The following is a 20421-nucleotide window of genomic DNA, read 5'->3' on the forward strand; positions in this document are numbered from 1 at the left end:
TGCGTTATACTTGTGTTTATATAATTGATGGGTGCTGCAATATATAAATAATGCAGCTTAGTAGCGACCTGAAGAAAAATAGCGCAGAAACATACATTCTCGGTTATGTAAATATATTGATCACTTGTTGCTTGGAGATGTTTTTCATGAAACCACTTTAATTTTCATCACCGCGTGAGTTTATAAGAGCGGCAGGCTAGATGCTTCCGATTTCATTCAGCCATTACCTTGTTGTTTGTAACGCTGGCCTGCCAGATCGCCTTGTCAATTAGTAATGTGCATAGTACAGTGACATTGCTCCTTTTCAACCGCCTCCGAAAGATGATGTACATCTAAACAAGTGCGTGTGGATTAGACGATCTGTGCCCATCAGATAATGATGTGAAGTTGTGAGCCATTGTCTTGTTCTCACTTGACCTCTGCATCCTTTACTGAATTAAACTGCCAGACGGTAATCTAATCCATCGCGGTGTACAAGTGGAAGTGATGAGTGATATATGCGACCCTAATAGATGGGACCGATATTCAATCTTCTCATAGTACTTCATCCTTACCCTGAAAGTATATGGTGAGAGACGATACCACTTCATTAAAGGAGTTCTCGGCTATGGATAAACTTTTTTTTGTTAGAAGGATCTGGCAAGAAGCTGATTACAGGGTGTCCCACTACTAGAACCTCAAGATTCAGCAAAAATCTATGGAAGACACCTAGTAGTTGGTGTTCTTTTCTCCTGCAACACAACCAAAGTTGTGATTAACCCCTTTCCTCCCCAGGACATATATAGGTGTTTTGCGCAAAATAATGTAGATGTGCGTCATATGAATGGAACAGGCTGCAGGAGCTAAGGCTATGCTATCCACAGCAGGAGCCAGCTGTGACAAAAAGCCAGCCTCCCTCTGCCATGGTGACAATTAGCAAGAACATGGATCCCCGCCAGTTAATACATTACACGCCACAGTCAGTTGATTGCGGCATGTATGGAGTTAACAAGGGGAGGGAGCTCTCTTTGTGATGTCATCGGCTCTCTACCAAGAAATCACAGAGGGCTGATGGGTTGCCATGGCTTTCAGTGTAAATCATTATTAATAATACACAGCAGTACAGAAGTACTGCAGTGTAATATCTGAGCGATCATAAGATTTCAGGTATCAGTTTTCTAAAGGGACATAAAAAAAGTGAAGAAAGAGTTATAGAGCTGCACTAACACATCGCCAGGCAGGAAAGCTTGGTCCAAAGTTAGGTATTGCCAGAACTGGCTTGCCAATTGAGGTTTCCAGTTTACTTGGTGACAAATTTGCGTAGCTGTGCAGTAATAAACCCCCACTCTCCCATCACTTAACTGTAGTATATATACTATTCCGGAATCTAGACTAACTTGCTAATAGTCTAATTAATAAACCATAATTTGATTTTCACAAGGTTCCAAATGGCAACTAAAACGGTCACTAATGTGGCCAAAAATATCATTTGGGTATTGCGTCATTACTGAGTTCAGTATAGAACAGTTTGCAGTAAGCCGATATCTTCATCTAGTTGTGGCTACAGGTAGCCTGATTATAAGGCACATTATTTTCTTCAAATGATTTGGTCAGTCAGTGAGTTCAGTCAGTCTAGTGTGAGCTCTGTGATGGTTCAAGGCACAATCTGATGTAAGTGTCATCAGCGGTCAGCTCACAGTCCAGTACAAATGCTTTATTGTACATGTAGTAATGCTGAATTTATTTTTACAACCAAAAAATTAAAGGGGTTGTCCCGCGAAAGCAAGTGGGTCTATACACTTCTGTATGGCCATATTAATGCACTTTGTAATGTACATTGTGCATTAATTATGAGCCATACAGAAGTTATTCACTTACCTGTTCCGTTGCTAGCATCCTCGTCTCCATGGTGCCGTCTAATTTTCAGCGTCTAATCGCCCGATTAGACGCGTTTGCGCAGTCCGGTCGTCTTCTTTTCTGAATGGGGCCGCTCGTGCCGGAGAGCGGCTCCTCGTAGCTCCGCCCCGTCACGTGCCGATTCCAGCCAATCAGGAGGCTGGAATCAGCAATGGACCGCACAGAAGACCTGCGGTCCACCGAGGGTGAAGATCCCGGCGGCCATCTTCACAAGGTAAGTAAGAAGTCACCGGAGCGCGGGGATTCAGGTAAGCACTACCCGTTTGTTTTTTTTAACCCCTGCATCGGGTTTGTCTCGCGCCGAACGGGGGGGCTATTGAAAAAAAAAAAAACCCGTTTCGGCACGGGACAACCCCTTTAATTTTGCTCCTACGTTTTTAGACCTACAGTAGGAGACAAAAACACCCAAGTGAATTTTTTTAGCTTAGAGTCCTGACCCAGCTTTACCAGAAACAGATATGACTAAGAAAAAGGTATAATATACACTATCTTACCAAATGTAACTTGACAGCTGAGCAAGAATCAAAAGTAGTATTTATTTACATAAGCTAATACTTAGTGGGGGTCTCTTTTGGCCATAATGATACTTTGACTTTCTACTGACGTCTGATACACTTCAGTTCATATTTCCCTCTATTCATCCTACAAATGGCTGGTGAGTTCCCTCGGTCCATCTACAGTGGTGCAAGGAGCGTCCTCATTGGACAGTTGAGCAATGGAAGAAGGTTCTATGGAGTTACGAATTGCACTACTCTATCTTCAAATTGGATAGATGTACTTGGGTGTGGAGGATGCCTGGAGAACGCCTTTTTACGCGAGTGTGTTGTGCCAACAGTTAAGTACAGCGGAAGTTCTTTTATGGTGTTTTACGTGGCATGGCCTCGGTTCATTGGTTGTAGTGGCAAGAACCATGAACATGGAGGTGTACCCTGACATTTTTATAATTTGCAGCCAACAATGTGGCAATACTCTGGGATTGGTCAGCCATACTTCCAACAAGACAACGCGACTTGTTATGTTGTCTGAGGATATGAATGTTCCATGATTGGACTGGCTGTACAACGTTCCGACCTGAACCCTACTGATTATCTTTGGGATAAACTGGAACGTCACATCAGGAAATATAAACAGCATGCATCTTTGAGGAACCTCACCAGACGTTTGCAGGGTGAATGGAGGGAAACGCCAACTGAAGTGTATCAGATGTTAGTAGAAGGAATGCCACAGAGAGTATTCAATGGCATTAGGGCCAAAGTAGACTCCACTAAGTATTGATATACGGAAATAAATGCTACTTTTGATTTCTTGCTCAGATGTCCAATAACTTTTGGTAGGATGGTATAGTTTTAGTACTTGCTAGAGAAGAAAAATTGTCCAAGTTATTGAATAGTCCTTTCATTCTAGATGTCCCCGCAATTTATTCTTTTATCAACAAGCTTACGTGTTTTAGTGACCAAGTGCTTTGGAAATCAAATCTGTTGTATAGAAAACTTTTGTCTGTCTGATTGTGTTTGCTTCTTTGTGGCTGCAGCATAATGATTCCTCACACTCCGCTGGATAATTTGTATCTATTTTGCAGAAGCTCGGCTGATCGGAGTGGCTGAAGCGCACGGATGATTATCTCAGGAATTGGGAAAAATTTTACATGAAAAAAGAGCTCCAATTTTATTTCTCTCATTTATTTTGAAAACCCTACAATTAACGTGTTCTCTAAATTTATCACAAGTTCTACAAATTCTTCTTGTGCTTTTATGGCTTAGCTAATGTAAGGTGTAAAGCTGACTGATCTAATGCAGTTTAATAGATGAAGGCTTGGCAGTTCTCCATAAATATGTAACTTATGTAATATTTGGCATATACTAATTACATTACAGTTATAAATACACATATTGTTTAATGGTGAATGTCTCCAGGGGCTCCTGAGGGCTGCGGATCTTTCAGAATAAAATGAATCATTTTTTACGTAGTTTAAGGGACCCTAAACGCACAACTTGTATTATTCGGCTAGGGTTGCCCAAGCCATTATGCTGCCTCAGGTTGACTTCTCACGGGCGAGAAAAGCACGCGAGATTTGTACATTGCAAGACGCACGAATATGAACCCCATTCTTTTGAATGGGGTCATACACAAGCAATGTTTTCTCGCATCGCAATGCGCTGAGGGAAGCAAGTTGTGGCATGTCCTATCTTGCTGCGTGCTCTCGCATTGCAGTGCCCGTTATTTTCACTAGGGCTGGCGGCAGCATCGCACCGCGTGCTAGGTACACAAAATGCGATGCGAGACCTCCCATTGAAAACAATGGGAGAAACTCTACGATCATCCTGACACGATGGCAGCTGCGGCAGAGGATCCTTGCATCCCTGGAGTGATGTGAGGCTGCTTTGACATGAAGACGCCTTGCATGTATGGGGATTTTACATGGATAGCGAGCACGATATGGAGGCGGGGTTTACTGCCCGGTATCGCGCTCGCCCGTGTGAAATTACCCTTAGGCAAAGTGTAAAATTGTGCTTTAGCCCTGTGGGGAATAAAGGCATTGAAATCAGCAACACACAAGGTACCCAATACATATTTGAACCATAGAGACTTGTCTGAAGTCACATAGTAGTAAGAGTCCCCCTTAGTGGCCCCAATAGTAGTAGTGACCCTGTTAGTGGTACTAGTAGTAATAGTGCCCTGGTTAGATGCCTCAGTACTAATAGTGGCCCCTGTAGTAATAGTGTCCCCGTACTTCTGGACGGGCAGTAACCCGATAGGTATTTCACTCCCCAAGTTCGCAACTTCTCTCCGGCTGTTGCTGAGTCTGTGACATATGATATAAAAATTAAACAGGTAGCAGCCTGCCATCCCCGGAGTTCCTGCAGATTGCCACTTCAGACAACAGTCTCGGGTCACCTGTTGATGGGGGCGCCCCTGTTTTCTGCCTTCAAAGCTATAACTAAGACTCTGAAATAAACAGACTTAGAGGAACGTGTACTTGGAATTGTGAGGGAACAAACAGGCATATACTGTATAAGACTGAGAAACCAGGTTGAAGTGCTCACCAACAAAAAAGGCCTCAAGCTTTATTCTTTACACTAAATAGTATTGCTGGTGTAGCCATCTTTATGTGCCATGTTTGGGATATAGAAGCCCTTCGTCGGGCTCATAAAAAAATAAAAATGCATAAAATCAGTGCGCAAACTATTGTTAAAAAAATCAGCAAAATAAAGGGAGAAGCCAAAAGTGAAACCCTTCTCTTGCAAGACTTGATGGTTGAGGAACCTTCAGGGTTTATCGATAGTTTTGCCTTTTAACCCCTCAGTGACCACTCTATAGACTTTTTACTTCCTGCTTTAGTGGGCTTTGATCCCCAGGGCCGCAAAAACACCCTTGTTCTGAGGATTAAAGCCACGTAGGCTGTGGACCTGACAGCTCCCTGCTGTCAGCTACAGGGGATAGCAGACAATCTGAAGCTGTCATGGGGGGCTGCGGGAAGCTTCCCCCCCCCCCCCCCTCCCCCGGGTGTCCGGTATTCACTTTCATTCACACAAGCGAATGTAAAGTAAATAACAATTAAAGATCCAGCTCCCCTCATTGATCTGATCCATGAGGGCAGCTGAAAGTACTCACCTCCGTCCTCCGCAATGTCCTGTGACGTTTTGGTTCTTCTCAGACCTGACGTCGGCTTTTGCGCTTGCGCTTCAGATGTCATAGGTCAGGCGCGTGCGCAGAAGGGCTTGCGCCCTGGGAAATTAAAAAAATCTCTCTGCTCCCGGCCACCATGTGTAGCTGAGAGCAGAGATATCACCGGGGACCGCTGTATGTGGTTCCCGGTCACATGATTGCTGTTATCTAATGGATAACAGCAATCATTTAAAGTTAAAAAGTGTAAAATAAAGGAAAAAAAAATAAAAAATTCCAAAAAAGTTTAAAGTTTCATCTCTCCTCACAGATCATATCTGTGAAAAGAGATGAAATTACGTACCTAAGGACCCTGGATTTACCCGCGGACCATACCCCGGCTTCTGTGCACGCGTCCATCGCCAAAATGGCGGACTCATGCGCAAAAAACGCAGATTGCCAGAGTAATTTAAAATCTCCCTGCTCCTGGCTACCAAACTTAGAGCCTAGAAATCTCACGGGGGGGTTGCGGTACGCAGTTCTTGGTCACATGATCCTTGTTCCTTTTGGATAACGGCGATCACGTAAAAGTAAAAAAAAACTAATGTTACACCTCCCGTCACGGAACCGATCTGTGAGGGAAGGTGAAACAACTTACCAAAGGCCCCTGGCGATGTCCCCTGACAGGATCCTTTATTGGTCTGTTTTTACCACCTAAATGAAGTACAATACGTGGCGAAAAAACAATGTCAGAATCACTTGGATATGCAAAACCTTTCTGGAGTTATTGTATGTCAAAGTGACACATGTCAGATTTCCAAAATCTGGCCTGGTCATAAAGGCGCAAACAGGTTGGGTCACTAAGGGGTTAAAGGCACTAAAACACAACTATAAATTTCTGCCATCCAGTCGTTAAGCTAAAATGAACCTTTAACTATGTAACAGGGCATACATTATCCTGGTAAGAGGCAGTGGGATGGGAATATGTCCGATGAACAACTGCTATCAGTGTCGCTCTGCGGGAACATACCTCTGCCACTGCCTGTGGTAATGTCCAAGGTTGCAGTTATTTTGGCTCTTGAAGAAACCTCTAATAAACTATACTCCCTTTAACCCTGTTTGGGCTATTTTTTTGGTTTGTACAACTGCCAGCGGAAGACTTCTTTATCTGATATGTACGGATAGATATATACAGCCAACCTCCTCCCGATTCGATTTGTCTCTGGAAAACCTTTGTCTAATGACAATAGATTGAATAAAGGCTTCACTGAAAAAAGTAACTAGGGATATAAGATTGTCTGATAGCTGGGAGAGCATTATTGTGATATTACCCAGACATACACGCTCATGGGTGCAATAAATGGTGACCGATTCTCTTTAAATAGTATGGTAATGCAGAAATGACATAATAGATTTCACAGTTGCAGGAAGAACACCTGGATGTATAACTAATTTGTCACGGTGAGGGTTCTATTGTAGTCTCTAAAACGTAACTTTTATTCAAAAGTCAAGAAATAAAAAGGATTTAGATCTCAAAATCCTAAATTTGTAGACACACGAACAGAAAATAATAAAACGTAACCACTATTGTATAATGGGGAAACTAATGTATGAGCCGCCTTTGGATAGGTATTTGTATCAACAATCTCGGAATAGGGAGATCCCAATTTTTTATTCCAAATTTTTACATGTCAGCTTTACATCTGTTATTCCCTGACATTCCCTAAGTAGCCGTAAACAGTGTGGATATTCTCAACCTTTATACACACCTATGGCTCTAGACAAAATAGACAGCATTCATCAATAGTAGGAAGTTGGCACCTGCTCTAACGCTGGAGCCCTAAATTTGTTACCTACTTATTGAATAGCTGTAATATCTTTTCATCGAGGTGGGAACACTATTCCTATTGAGCCGACCTATACTTGATTTTCAACCTCAAGACATACATAATTGGATATTTGGAAAAAAAAATTGGGATCTCCCTATTCCGAGATTGTTGATACAAATACCTATCCAAAGGCGGCTCATACATTAGTTTCCCCATTATACAATAGGGGTTACGTTTTATTATTTTCTGTTCGTGTGTCTACAAATTTAGGATTTTGAGATCTAAATCCTTTTTATTTCTTGACTTTTGAATAAAAGTTACGTTTTAGAGACTACATAGAACCCTCACTGTGACAAAGAAACGAAAAAAAAAAAAAGGGAAAGAAATGACATAATAAAGCTAAACACATAAGGATGTGTAGGCAACAAACCAATAAGTCACAATATTGCACTGTACAGCAACCATAAAGGGTAAAGAGAGACATTGGGGTCACACAAGCCATTGGTTCATTTATTTATCGTTCGCTAGCATTTATGATTGACCTAGGCCTCATGTCCATGGCACTCGCGGATTCCATGCAAGGGAACTCACATGGAATCTGCCTGTGCCCGCAGCCAGTGATGAGCCCTGCATACTGTGTTTCCCTGAAAATAAGTCAGTGTCTTTTATATTAATTTTTGTTCAAAAAGGTTTAACTTTTTTACATGTATAGCTGCCTGGACACAATTAAAAAAGTCAATTTAAATAAACTGTTAGCAGGGCTTAATTTTGGAGTAGGGCTTATATTTCAAGCATCCTCAAAAAGCCTGAATCAGTTTGCATCCTCAAAAATTCTGGAAAAACATGCTATGTCTTATTTTCAGGGTATGTCTTATTTTCAGGGAAACAGGGTACCTTTTTTTTCCCCAGCAGCGGCGTCCACACAGATCCCTCCACTGCCGAGTTCGCTATACTGGGTATGGTCCTCACGGCTTGCCACCAGACATGCTCAGTACAGGATGGTTTTTTTTTTGTTTGCTTTAGTGTTTTGTTTTGTTTTTTAAATCCCCTGCCCAGGATCCATAGGAAAGTACGTCCGCAGCGTCAGCCGCAGGTGTACAGCGGATTGGACGGCTTCCATTGACTTCAATGGAAGCCGTCCCTGTGGGATCTGCAGAAAAATGGAGCGCATGTGTGTATGTATGTATGTGTATATATGTATATACATATATATATATATATACATATATATATATATATATATATATATATAATATTTTTTTTTTTTTTTTACCGGACCAAAAAGTCTGCAAATCAATTCTGCTTGCTTTTATTCCATTTGCGAATGCTGTTTCTTCTCTATGGGCAGCTTGATCTGCGGATCTCCTGCGTGGGCACCCCGAGCAGATTCCGCAAATCAAACACATCTGTGGACATTGGGCGTTACAGTATAAGATGACTTAATGGTTTGTCTACACATCCTTTATGTATTGCTTTATTGGAATTTTTCAGCAAAATCATACGGTGGTTTTTATGTGTTTTTTGTCTCGCTTTCCCTTTCCTCTTTCTTTTGCTATGCATATTCCCTTTTTTTTTTTTTCGTTTTATCCTGACAGAGTGTCTATACCAAAAACGTTGCACATAAAGCTTTTTCAGCAGTGGTATTATGTAGTGCAGGGGTCCCCAACCTTTTTGGCACCAAGGACCGGCTTCAAGCAAGGCCATTTTTACAAGGCCCGGTAGGGTGGGGCGGGACATGGGCGGGGCTTTGGTTATATGGGGTGGGGTTATGAAGGAGGTTGGTGTTTAGTGCATACTTATTTAATTATGACATTTAGAATGTGACTGAACTTACCATAGGTTCAGAGTAAGATGGAAGCTGCAGCCTCTCCTAAAAGTTCCTGGCAAATGTCCTTAGCAGCAGGCAGGATCAACTCTTCAGCAATAGTGAAGGGCTTCTTAGCCTTGGCAATGCGGGTAGCCACTAAGAATGATGCTCTTAGTGCAGACACACTTGTTGATGTGGTCGCCTTCAATAATTGCTTGTCCTTCGTGTTCCCGTTTTTTTTCTTGGCAGTGGCGGCTGCTGCTGGCACAGTGGTGGCTCCTTCTATTTGCTCGCAGGACGCTCTGCTCTGTCTGGCGCCGCACTCCTCAGCGCTTCAAGATGTCCAGTCTAAGACCCTGGTAGATTTAAAGCTTTCATTAAGCCTTTCTTAACTTCAGCCTGGCAGCACACACAGGGGGCAGTATATGCCCCCTGCCTGCCCGGCAGAACACACAGGGGAGAGGAAGGGGAGAGGAATGCAACAGGATTACCTTGAATCTCCTAACAGGGATTATTGATGATGCAGGTCTCCTGGCAACCGGCGTGGCAGTGGTGGCTGCTGGCACAGTGGCGGCTCCTCCTCCTATTTGCTTCGCGGGACGCTCTGCTCTGTCTGGCGCCACACTCCTCAGCACTTCAAGATGTCCAGTGTAAGACCCTGGTAGATTTAAAGCTTTCATTAAGCCTTTCTTAACTTCAGCCTAGCAGAACACACAGACCCAGCACACAATATGACCCCGCTTGCCTGGCAGCACACACGGGGGGCAGTATATGCTCCCCGCCTGGCTCGCAGCACATGCATAGCGCAGTATAATATATCCTCCCCCCGGCCTGGCAGCATGCACAAGGGGCAGTATATGCCACCTGCTTGGCAGTATAAGATATGCCCCCCCCCTTCCTGGCAGCACACACATAGGACAGTATAATTTATCCCCCCCCCCCCCCCTACCTGGCAGCACACACATAGGGCAGCATATAATTTATCCCCCCCCCCCCAGCACACACATAGGCCAGCATGTATATTATCCTCCCCCCCCCCCCCACACACACACAGGCCAGCATGTATATTATCCTCCCCCTCCCACACACACACAGGCCAGCATGTATATTATCCTCCCCCCCCCCCCCACAAACATACACACACACAGGCCAGCATGTATATTATCCTCCTTATCCTCCCCTCCCCCCCCCCCACATAGGCCAGCATGTATATTATCCTCCCCCCCCCACAGGCCAGCATGTATATGATCCTCCCCTCCCCCCACACACAGGCCAGCATGTATATTATCCTCCCCTCCCCCCTACACAGGCCAGCATGTATATTATCCTCCCCTCCCCCCCCCACATAGGCCAGCATGTATATTATTCCCCCCCCACACACACACATAGGCCAGCATGTGTATTATCCCCCCCCCCATAGGCGAGCATGTATATTATCCCCCCCCCCCCACAAACATAGACCAGCATGTATATTATCCTCCCCCCCCCCACAAACCTAGACCAGCATGTATATTATCTCCCCCCCCCACAAACATAGACCAGCATGTATATTATTCCCCCCCCCCCCCCCCCCCCCCGCCACACACGCCAGCATTTAATTTATTTATCTCTCTCCCTGCCCTCCGGCACACACAACTTGAAACTGACCACTGACAGGTGTACACTCCAGGCGCGGCGGATGCTGCTTGCTACGTGCAGAGAGGCGGCTCTTCCCATCTACTCGCGGGACGGACGCTCTGCTGTTTGACGCCACAGTCCTCGGCGCCAAAGAAGGTGCCTTGTGATTGGTTGCCGCCCGCTGCAAGGAGCATAGCAGGCTAGTGTGACACCGCAGAGGGGCCGCTTCCACACAGCAGGTTAGTGGGAGAGTGCAGCGCGCAGCTGAAGGGGCCGCGATTCTTCCTTCCTTATCGAAAGTTCCCGGCTGCGCGGACCGGCAGTATACACCAAACGGCCCGGCACTGGGCCGCGGACCGGTGGTTGGGGACCCCTGATGTAGTGGATATCCTAATTCTTTAAGCATTTCAATTGGTTGCTGCTATACCTCTTGTGGATTACTTTCTGTGGGTAGTGGTTAGCCCACCAAGAATATGCACCCACACATCCTACTTGAAAGAGTTGTGCTGCCTGACACCAGTGGCCTTCTATAGGGCTGAGAGCTATATTTTTCTCTATAAACATGTAAATCAGGCACTTTGGAAGGCCTTAGAACATGTTTCAGCTCTCTCGGATCTGCAGTACTCTACTTTGTCACCAAAAATTGAAACACAAATATTAAATGGGTTGTCACAATGCCGGACAATCCCACTTTAATAAGACCCCTCTATTTAAAGTAATAACGTGAACGATACATACCCCTCTGTGACCGCTGAAATCCATGACTGCAGCCCTGCTGTGGTCCCGGTGATTGTTGTGACAGATGATGTAACAGAGAATCTGTAACTTCATGTTGCTGAACTCCTGGCATTATGACACTCTGGATGTGAGCGCCCATTGTCGGTGAACAAGCGGTGACCCTGCAGTGGTCCCCTGATTTCCTGTGACATCATCTGTCGCAGCAAACACTGGGACCACAGCAAGGCTGCAGCTCTGTGGAGTGGTAAGTATAGTTCACTTTTCTTATTTTAACACGCGGGGGCTTATTGAAGCAGCGTTGTCCAGTAACCGGACAACCCCCTTAATAAAAATCTCTTCGTGACAACTCTGACAAGACAACAAATTTCTGCGCATAACAATCCAGCCATTTTTCTTTACTTGTCATGAAGGACTGTACCTTATGCCGCTTGTTATATTGGCTTTAAATCGCTAGCAAACAAAGTTGTTTTTTTTAACCACACAGACAGCAAACCATTACACGAAATAGACCAATACGAAGCCAGGTAACTATTTCTAGTGTTTAATGTATATCTTTATTTCTGGTAAAGCTTGTAATTCTTGTCAGTAAATAAAGCTGCATCTCTGTTTTTCAATTTGTGGGCTTTTTAAATTACACTTCTGCTTAATTTGCAGGTGGACCCTGAGTTAAAGGCCATGATGAGTAATAAAGAAAAAGAGGTTACCCTGGAATCTGAGTTCGAGGTATGTTCCACTAGCAATGTACCATTTGTTTTCTTTCCACTGGGGAAATCTCCTGACTGTTCAGCCGCACAGACCACAGAGTTGGGTGTGTAATACAAACTATATAAAATTAGCCCTTTCTATCTATAGGAATTGCCTGCTCTGTAACTTCATTTCTTCTTTCCCACATCTTCTAGTCTGTAATCTACGCTGAAAATAGCTGAACCACCCTTGCCCAGCTTGTTAACCATTTGAAAGCATGCACACGCTTGCACACCTTCCTCCTTATTTTATTTGTTAGACATGCAGCTTTTCATATTACTATACAAGATGAATCAAAAGTCCGGGCCACTCGGAATGTCTTCTGAACAAAGAGATATTCAAGTAGGAAACTTTGTAGAACATTTAGGTGGGTGAGAGAAGACTTTCAGCACTGTAGTGGTGCTTGATGGCCATTAGAGATGAGCGAACGTGCTCGGCCACGCCCCTTTTTCGCCCGAATACCGCGAATTCCGAGTACTTCCGTACTCGGGCGAAAAAATTCGGGGGGCGCCGTGGCGGCACAGGGGGTACCAGTGGGGAGTGGGGGGGAGAGGGAGAGAGAGAGGGCTCCCCCCTGTTCCCCGCTGCTCCCCCCCGCACCGCCACGCCTCTGCCCGCCCCCCCCCGAATCTTTTCACCCGAGTACTGAAGTACTCGAAAATGGCGGTACTCGGGTGCGTAAGTACTCGAAACGAGTACGTTCGCTCATCTCTAATGGCCATCTTTGTGGCAGCCATCTTGGATTCAGCTCAAGAAACTTCAATCGAAACTGCAACTATTTTCGAGTTATGGATTATGTCATCTTAAGTATTAATAAAGTTGCTCTGTTGAAATGTGTGGTACAGAACATACCGATTGCATGTCTTTCCAGGTATCAGAAGACTCCTTTAACAAACGAGGACAGAACTTAGAGCATCTTAATGGTCTGTAACAGAAGTTCATGTGAGGTGGCCGGGGCTTCCCAGGAAGAATACCCAGACAACAGCCAGTGAGTGCAGGAACTGTCAGGAAACTGATTCAGAAGTTCAGGGAAACTGGCAGTGTCCAGGACAAACCAAGGACTGGTGGTCCGAGCAGCTTTTGCAAATTGTGTATCTTGTTTGCACATTTGTAATGCCCAGCACTCACTGCCTGTCTTCCTGGGTGTTCTTGATGGGAAGCCTCGACCACTTCATGTAAACTTCTGTGATCAACTATCAGGAATGATCTCAGCTCTGTCCTGCATTGTTAAGAGCATCTTCAGGTACCTGAAAAGACATGTGGTCAGTGGCTTCCATACCACATAATTCAACAATACACCGCATGACATCATCCAACTCGAAAATGGTTGCATCAATTTCTAATGAAACTCTACTCTGCGAGCCCCGCACAGAAATGGAGCAAGCAGCGATTTGTTTTCTAACACAATCCTATGGCAGCTTCCACGGGCGGATATTCTGCGTGAAATCCCGCTGCGGAATTTCCGTTGTGTGCAGGGGGCCTAAGTGTTGTACAAAGTTTCTTCCTTTTGAAATCGCCATGTGTGTTTGCATATACACACATGCCAAAAAATCATTCCCTTTACCCGGCCCCACCTAATCTCACTTCCCAATTTAGGGTCAATTGTATCCCTCGAAAGCCCCCTTCATTTATGCATGCTATGGATTGTTGAACTGATGCATAAAGTGCACAAATATCTCATCAGTTGTGTTCAGCTCAGGCATTAAACTGTCCAGCCTGACTTGGTGTAATAGACAGGGTTAACACAATTGACTTGTTGCTTCTCTGCTTCATAAGCTTTTCATGTGTTTTTGAACTTTTGAACACAGCGTTTGTGGCCCTCAGCTTACAGAAGTATACATAAAGCTTTACATTTTTAATTTTCCCTGCAGTTCTTCTTGCTCATAGACATATCCTACATATCTAGGTCATGCTATGGGACTCTTCTATTGCACTGATTAAAATGGGAATTTTTCCAATATTAGTGTGTTTCATTAATTTTTGTCAACCTAAGAAATGTCAAATCATGTTATTTTTTTCCCTTCATTTACCATCTCTTCATGTTTAATTTACAAGGCGTTTTCCAGGCTATTTTTATTGGTAACCTAGCCTCAGGATAAAGGTAAAGTCCCCTGGTGCAAGCACCAAGTCATAACTGACTCCTAGGGGGACGTCACATCATTTTTGTGGGATGGTTTGCCATTGCCTTCCCCAGAGGTCATCAGTATTGGAGTAGCTGGGGTCCGCCACTCGGGACCATGACCAGGCAGCTTTTTGGGCACCTGCTGTCACTTACAAAATAAACAGAGTAGTGTAGAGTAGAAGCAGATTGCTCCACCCCCTATGTAGTGGCCGATAATGGTAATTGCAGGCGCAGCTGTCATTGATTTTAATGAGCTGCGCCTGCAATCATTAGCACCGGCCACTACACTAGTCAACTATTATTTCCCTTCTCATTCTGAACATAGAGGTCCGGTGGGCGGTCCTATCAGTGAGGGACTGAGTCATACACAGCCACCAATCACTGATAGGACCGCCTACTGGACATTTAATTTTCTCATTTCCTCCTGCTCTATAACATGCTGCTCACAGTTTAGACACCATATTCAAGTTGACAGGTTTCTGAAGGCCCTTTAAGGAACTATGTATTCATGTCCTGTATATAGTGGTATGGAGCTTGCTAGTATAAGCTGGGTATCTTCGGTATATAATTATATATGTACAGCTAATATAAGTTATACATCTCCATGTATACAGTGATATAGACCATGCTGGTATAACTTGGGTATCTCCTGTATATAATTAAATATGTGCAGCTTGTATACGTTATACATCCTATATATAATGATATAGACCATGCTGGTATAACCTGGGTATCTCCTGCCTATGATTGCACACTTTACACACAATTAAAAAATGCACCGAAATGCATTCATTTAAAAAAACAAAACATATGTGTTGTTTAAATCCACATGCAGTTTTTGTGAGTATATGCAGCTTCTTAAAAAATCTTTTACTTTCTGAAGACCGCATGCAGTTTTTTTTGTGTTTTTAATTGTGGCTCAGTAATACAAAAAGTAATATGAATGCAGCCTAAGGGGCTACAAACAAATTTTCACGTTCTCGGAAATTAGTCCTGTTTGGAAAGCTTATGCCAAGGGGCTAGATCATGTATGTAAAGTTGTTTTGCAGCTGTGTTCAGCACGGTTTAGGTATGGGTACGGGTACAGGTGTTGGGAACCTGAGCTGAACTTTTGGACCCAGGCCCCTGAGCCTTTAGCTACAGCACTGCATACGTTACACGCTCACATACACAGTTGCTAATGGATGACTTGATATGTTATGTGTCATTACTCTCCCACTCAGCAGTTGTCTTCCTTCTTCAGCATGAACACTGATGACTGCCTCTGCTTTCCTGTGTATCCATCTATTTCCACAAGATAAGGAAAGCAGTCTGGCAAATGAGACGATCTGTCACCTCCTCAGAGCCCAAGTCCCCGAACCAGACAATATTTGTCACAATTCTCATGATTGTTGGCATTGGGATGATTTATCAGTCGTTTCATCATGTTCTGGTTAGGCTAGTGAGTTACATTTGTTCATCTGTACATTTTGTTTTCTTCCTTAGTGCAGCTATTACCCCCTCCCACTAAAACAATGATGAAAAGCAAAAAAAAAAGAAGTCTTGTCACGATGACTGTCTCACCGCATCACTTGCTGTTGTGTTCTGCCAGAACTCTTGCTAGAAGCTCATATTAGATCTTATTCAAGTGGAGCAGCTTCACAAAGCCCTTGGCCTGCCATCCAGGGCTGCCACATATAGTTTGTTATACACCTCCGCTACGGAGCGGCAGCATGCTGGTCTCAGCTGGGCCTTGCCAGGAGATGTTCCTTTTGTTTTCAACATCGATATCATATGCAGGTTAATTTTCTGAGGCAACTTTGTTGTCCGCTCAGTGTACTCTTCACTTTATACATTGGAGCAAAAGCAAATTTCCAATGATCTAGCCCCAAAAAAGCAAATAAAATTCTGTGTAAACAGCAAACTAATTTTGTCATCTATTTTTGCCACATTTTAACCTTTTTATGCAATCCTATAAACTGCACTCCATTTCATTGTTAAGAATTATAAATTGCCTGCATGCAATGACTTCTTCCTTCAATGGTGTTATCACTGGAATTGATGGCCCAGGATGTTAAGTTAGTTTCCTGTAGGGTTTTGAAGGGCGATAGTTCTATGAAAACTATAGAAAATGGCTCAACAATCAGCTGGTTTTTGCAAGTACAGCTATAGTAATCCCTTCTTAATCCACATCTGACTATGTATTCCCTACAACAAGAATGGACAACCAAATCAATGTTCAGGCATGTAATATTTGGACAGACTGGGTCAGCCAAAGTGAAAGACCCACCTTCTGAGTGGCTTTAGCTTGATGTCCATATAGCTCAATAGGGCATGTTCATTGGGGTTGTCTTCATGGGACCGCGTTTCATGTCTGACTAGGACTACATAGAAACCACAAGAAGCACAGGTATACCTACTGCTAAGGGTGTACCGTACCCCAGCCTTCCTACACAACATTGGAGTGAGAAATTATCCTCTGCGACCGTGATGTAAGATCCAGTCGGCGGGACTCATCCACATGGTATGGCTCCCTGAAAAGAGCAATTTCGTGAAGGGAACCAGCCGTACCATGACACACTCTATTTTAATGGCACACTCTTTATTATTTAGTGTGCATATATAGTGTATAAAATGTGGTTATTGTCTGACATTTACATGAGGTATCTACAACCCTTGGCTCTCAAGCTGTTGTGAAACCAGCTTTTCTGAAACCTAAGAATTGTAGTTTCACAAGAAATTAAAAATCGCTGGTTGCAAACTGCTAATGTAAAGATATGTATCTCTCTATCTATACCCTTTGGGCTCAGGAATATGCATTGCCCATGTGAGCTGGTGATAAGGAAAAACATTGGAGTATGCCTAGTAGATTTAGTGATTGCCAGAGCCATCGTGGGTGTACACCCGTGGAGTGCATAAATCCCTCCAGAACAGCTGCTGTGGTAGAAAGGCTTGGACTGACGCTATGACCAAGTGAGGGTTTCAGACAGCGGTTGAGCTGAAAGACGTTGAGATTGTCACCACAAAGGGACTAAGGGTGGTTTTATGCAGTACGATGACCCAAATAATGGTTTGATGGAACGAATGTAAGTGATAGTAGTTTTTGTGTAAGCATTCCATCAACAAGGTAACTAATAAGAATTCATTCATTAGTCACTAATCACTTTGCTTCAGCTCACCTAAAAGTAGTCGCTCTTTAATTATTGTTGGGTATAAATGGGCAATCTTCAGTCTTTGAAGATTGACTGTACAGGGAGTTGTCCGCTTCTTCGAACGCACAAGTAAAGAACAATCGCTCTGCGTACCAGCACACAGTCACTTATGCACTAATAATTCGCTGTAGCGACTATTTCGAGCAACTATTTGGACAATAGTTGTCCCATGTAAACCCAGCTTGAGGTGATAGGGGTAAAATAAACTACTGGTTAACATCAGGGTTGGGTATGAAGCAAGTGAGCTGCTCAGTTAGCAGAGGATTACTGCACCGTGCGCCTCTAACAAGTACAATATCTCCCGTCAAGAGAAGTTGCTTTGCAACTGTTGCATACAGTGATTGTACACCTGGAGACCCAATTTTGCAGGGACTGACCCTTATTAGGGCTGAATCAGGACTAAAGACCTTTCCCATTGTGGTTGATTTGTGTTTTACCAAAAGTGCAGGTGACAAGAAACTTTTGCCATTGTCTGCAGGTATGTATGCCTCTCTGTTACTATATTTTGAGGGTGCCTGCCCATCTTCATGGACCTTTAAAAGTATACAGAATTGCTCACAAATTTGTACATTGTAATTCCCGTAGGTTTCGATCGTTTTTAGAGACGGTGCAGTATTGTTCTTTCCTATGGTTCTGTCTTTGCGTTTCTTATACTGCATAACACTAAGCAAGCTCTGGTGATTATGTGGCTTTAGAAGAAAGAAAGAAATCTGCAGAATAAATCAGATCTCATCCAGGCTTTGTTCCGTGCCATATGTTTTGTGATGATATCTCTTTCCATAAATAGCATTTTCTTTATGCTTTCGAAGAAGTTATTCTATGTCACTCTTAAAGAGGTAGTAAATTAAGAAGCAAAAAGCACTGAGATGAATTAGTATCTCTTTGTTTTTAGCATGTTGCCTGTATTAGTATTGTGTTCGAGTGGTTTTTGTTGCCTCATTCTATCCTTTCTGATAATACTAGAGAAGCTCTAATACCTGTAGACCAGTGTTTCTCAACTCCAGTCCTCAGGGACCCCCAACAGGTCATGTTTTCAGGATATCCTCAGTGTTGCACAGGTGATGTCATTATCGTTGGTGCCTCAGACATTACCACAGGTGTTCTTACCATAGGATATCCTGAAAACATGACCTGTTGGGGGTCCCTGAGGACTGGAGTTGAGAAACACTGCTGTAGACTCTGCTGATCATAGGCACCTTCCCATTGGGCAATGATCAGGTGAAAGAACATACAGGACATATGTTCATTCCGGATCATCAGCCCGTGACCGTTTGTTTGGTAAAATAGTATGTTAGGCTGAAAGAAAACAATGTCCATCTAGTTCAGCCTGTTTCCACCGCCCTTGTTGATCCAGAGGAAGGCAAAAAAAAACAATTAGACAGAAGCCAATTAGCCTTTTTGAGGGGGAAATTCCTTCCCGACTCCATAACGGCAGTCAGAATAATTCCAGGATCAAGGTTTGAATGTTCCTACCAAACTCCGAGACCCGAATCAACAACCCTGCTGGCTATTTAATGCCTATGTCCTGTGTCCTAGCGCTCTAAAAAGACGTCTAATCCCCTCTCAAACTCTATTGATTTTGCCATTACCACGTCCTCGGGCACAGAGTTCCACAGTCTTGCTGCCCTTCTGTGTTGGTGATGAAACCTTCTTTCCTCTAAACGTAGGCGATGCCCTCTTTTTACCGTCACAGTCCTGGGTATAAACAGATCATGGGAGAGATCCTTGTATCTCAATTTGGATAGCCTCTCTGGGTATCCAGTCCTCCCATTCTGTTTATTAATTTAGTTGCCCTTCTTTGGACCCCCTTAAGCACTACAACATCTTTCCCGAGTACTGGTGTTAAGAACTGTACACAGTATTCCATGTGAGGCCTGACAAGTGCCTTGTATAGTGGAAGAATAATGTTCTCATCCCTCGCCCCTATACCTCTCTTAATGCTCCCCAAGACTTTATTTGCTTTTGCAGCAGCTGACTGGCATTGATTGCTCCAGTTAAGTCTACAGTCAACTAGTACCCCCAGGTCTAGTACCCCATTTAGTGTACACTATATGGACAAAAGTATTTGGATACTGCAGAAATATCAGCAAATATGTAAATACTGGGTATGCTGGGAAGGGCATGGGTAAAACAAAAAGCTGCTCATTTTGTAATAACTATTCATTCATCTGATCAAGCACTTGTGGGACGAACTGGAGCGACTGGTACGACATCGCCACCCACGCCCAACCTCACAACAATCTCTTCTCATAGCCTTACATGAGGAATGGCGAGCTATTCCTGCCCAGGCTTATAGAAAACTTGGGGAAAGTATGCCTTGACGTGTTGCTACTGTAATACAAGCGAAAGGAGGGCCGACATGTTACTAAATAGGATAATAAAGCACTTTTTCTAAAACACATGCAGTATCCAAATACTTTGGCCATATAGTGTATATTGGTGGTATCGGTTTCTCCCGCCCATGTGTAAAACCTTACATTTATCAATATTAAACTTCATTTGCCGTTTTTCTACCCAAGCCCCCAGCTTATCTAGGTCTATTTGCAGCCGTATATTGTCCTCCTTTATATTATCTTGTATAATTTCATATCGTCTGCAAATATCAATATTTTACTGTGCAGTCCCTTTACCAGGTCATTGATAAATATATTGAACAGAACGGTGCCTAATACTGAACCCTGTGGCACCCCACTAGCAACGGTGGCCCAATCAGAGTACGAGCCCCCGCTTTCCATCTCCGAGCTGTCTCATTTTATATAGCAACCTATTATGCGGCACGGTGCCAAATGCTTAAGAGAAATCCAGATATACAAGATCAATAGACTCTCCCAGATCCAGCTTAGAACTTGCTTCGTTGTAGAAGCTGTTCAAATT

General features: G+C 43.7%; 1 protein-coding gene across 1 annotated transcript in view; it reads left to right on the plus strand.

Moving 5' to 3' along the window:
• COX16 (cytochrome c oxidase assembly factor COX16) overlaps window positions 1-20421 on the plus strand; it is a 64599-nt gene that overhangs the window by 19088 nt on the left and 25090 nt on the right. Inside the window, exon 3 of the mRNA XM_066608404.1 lies at window positions 12145-12213. Within this exon, the coding sequence (XP_066464501.1) occupies window positions 12145-12213 (69 nt within the window). The remainder of the gene's footprint in view (window positions 1-12144; window positions 12214-20421) is intronic.

Source organism: Eleutherodactylus coqui, chromosome 6 (genome assembly GCF_035609145.1).
Source record: "Eleutherodactylus coqui strain aEleCoq1 chromosome 6, aEleCoq1.hap1, whole genome shotgun sequence".
In the NCBI taxonomy this organism is placed as follows: Eukaryota; Metazoa; Chordata; class Amphibia; order Anura; family Eleutherodactylidae; genus Eleutherodactylus; species Eleutherodactylus coqui.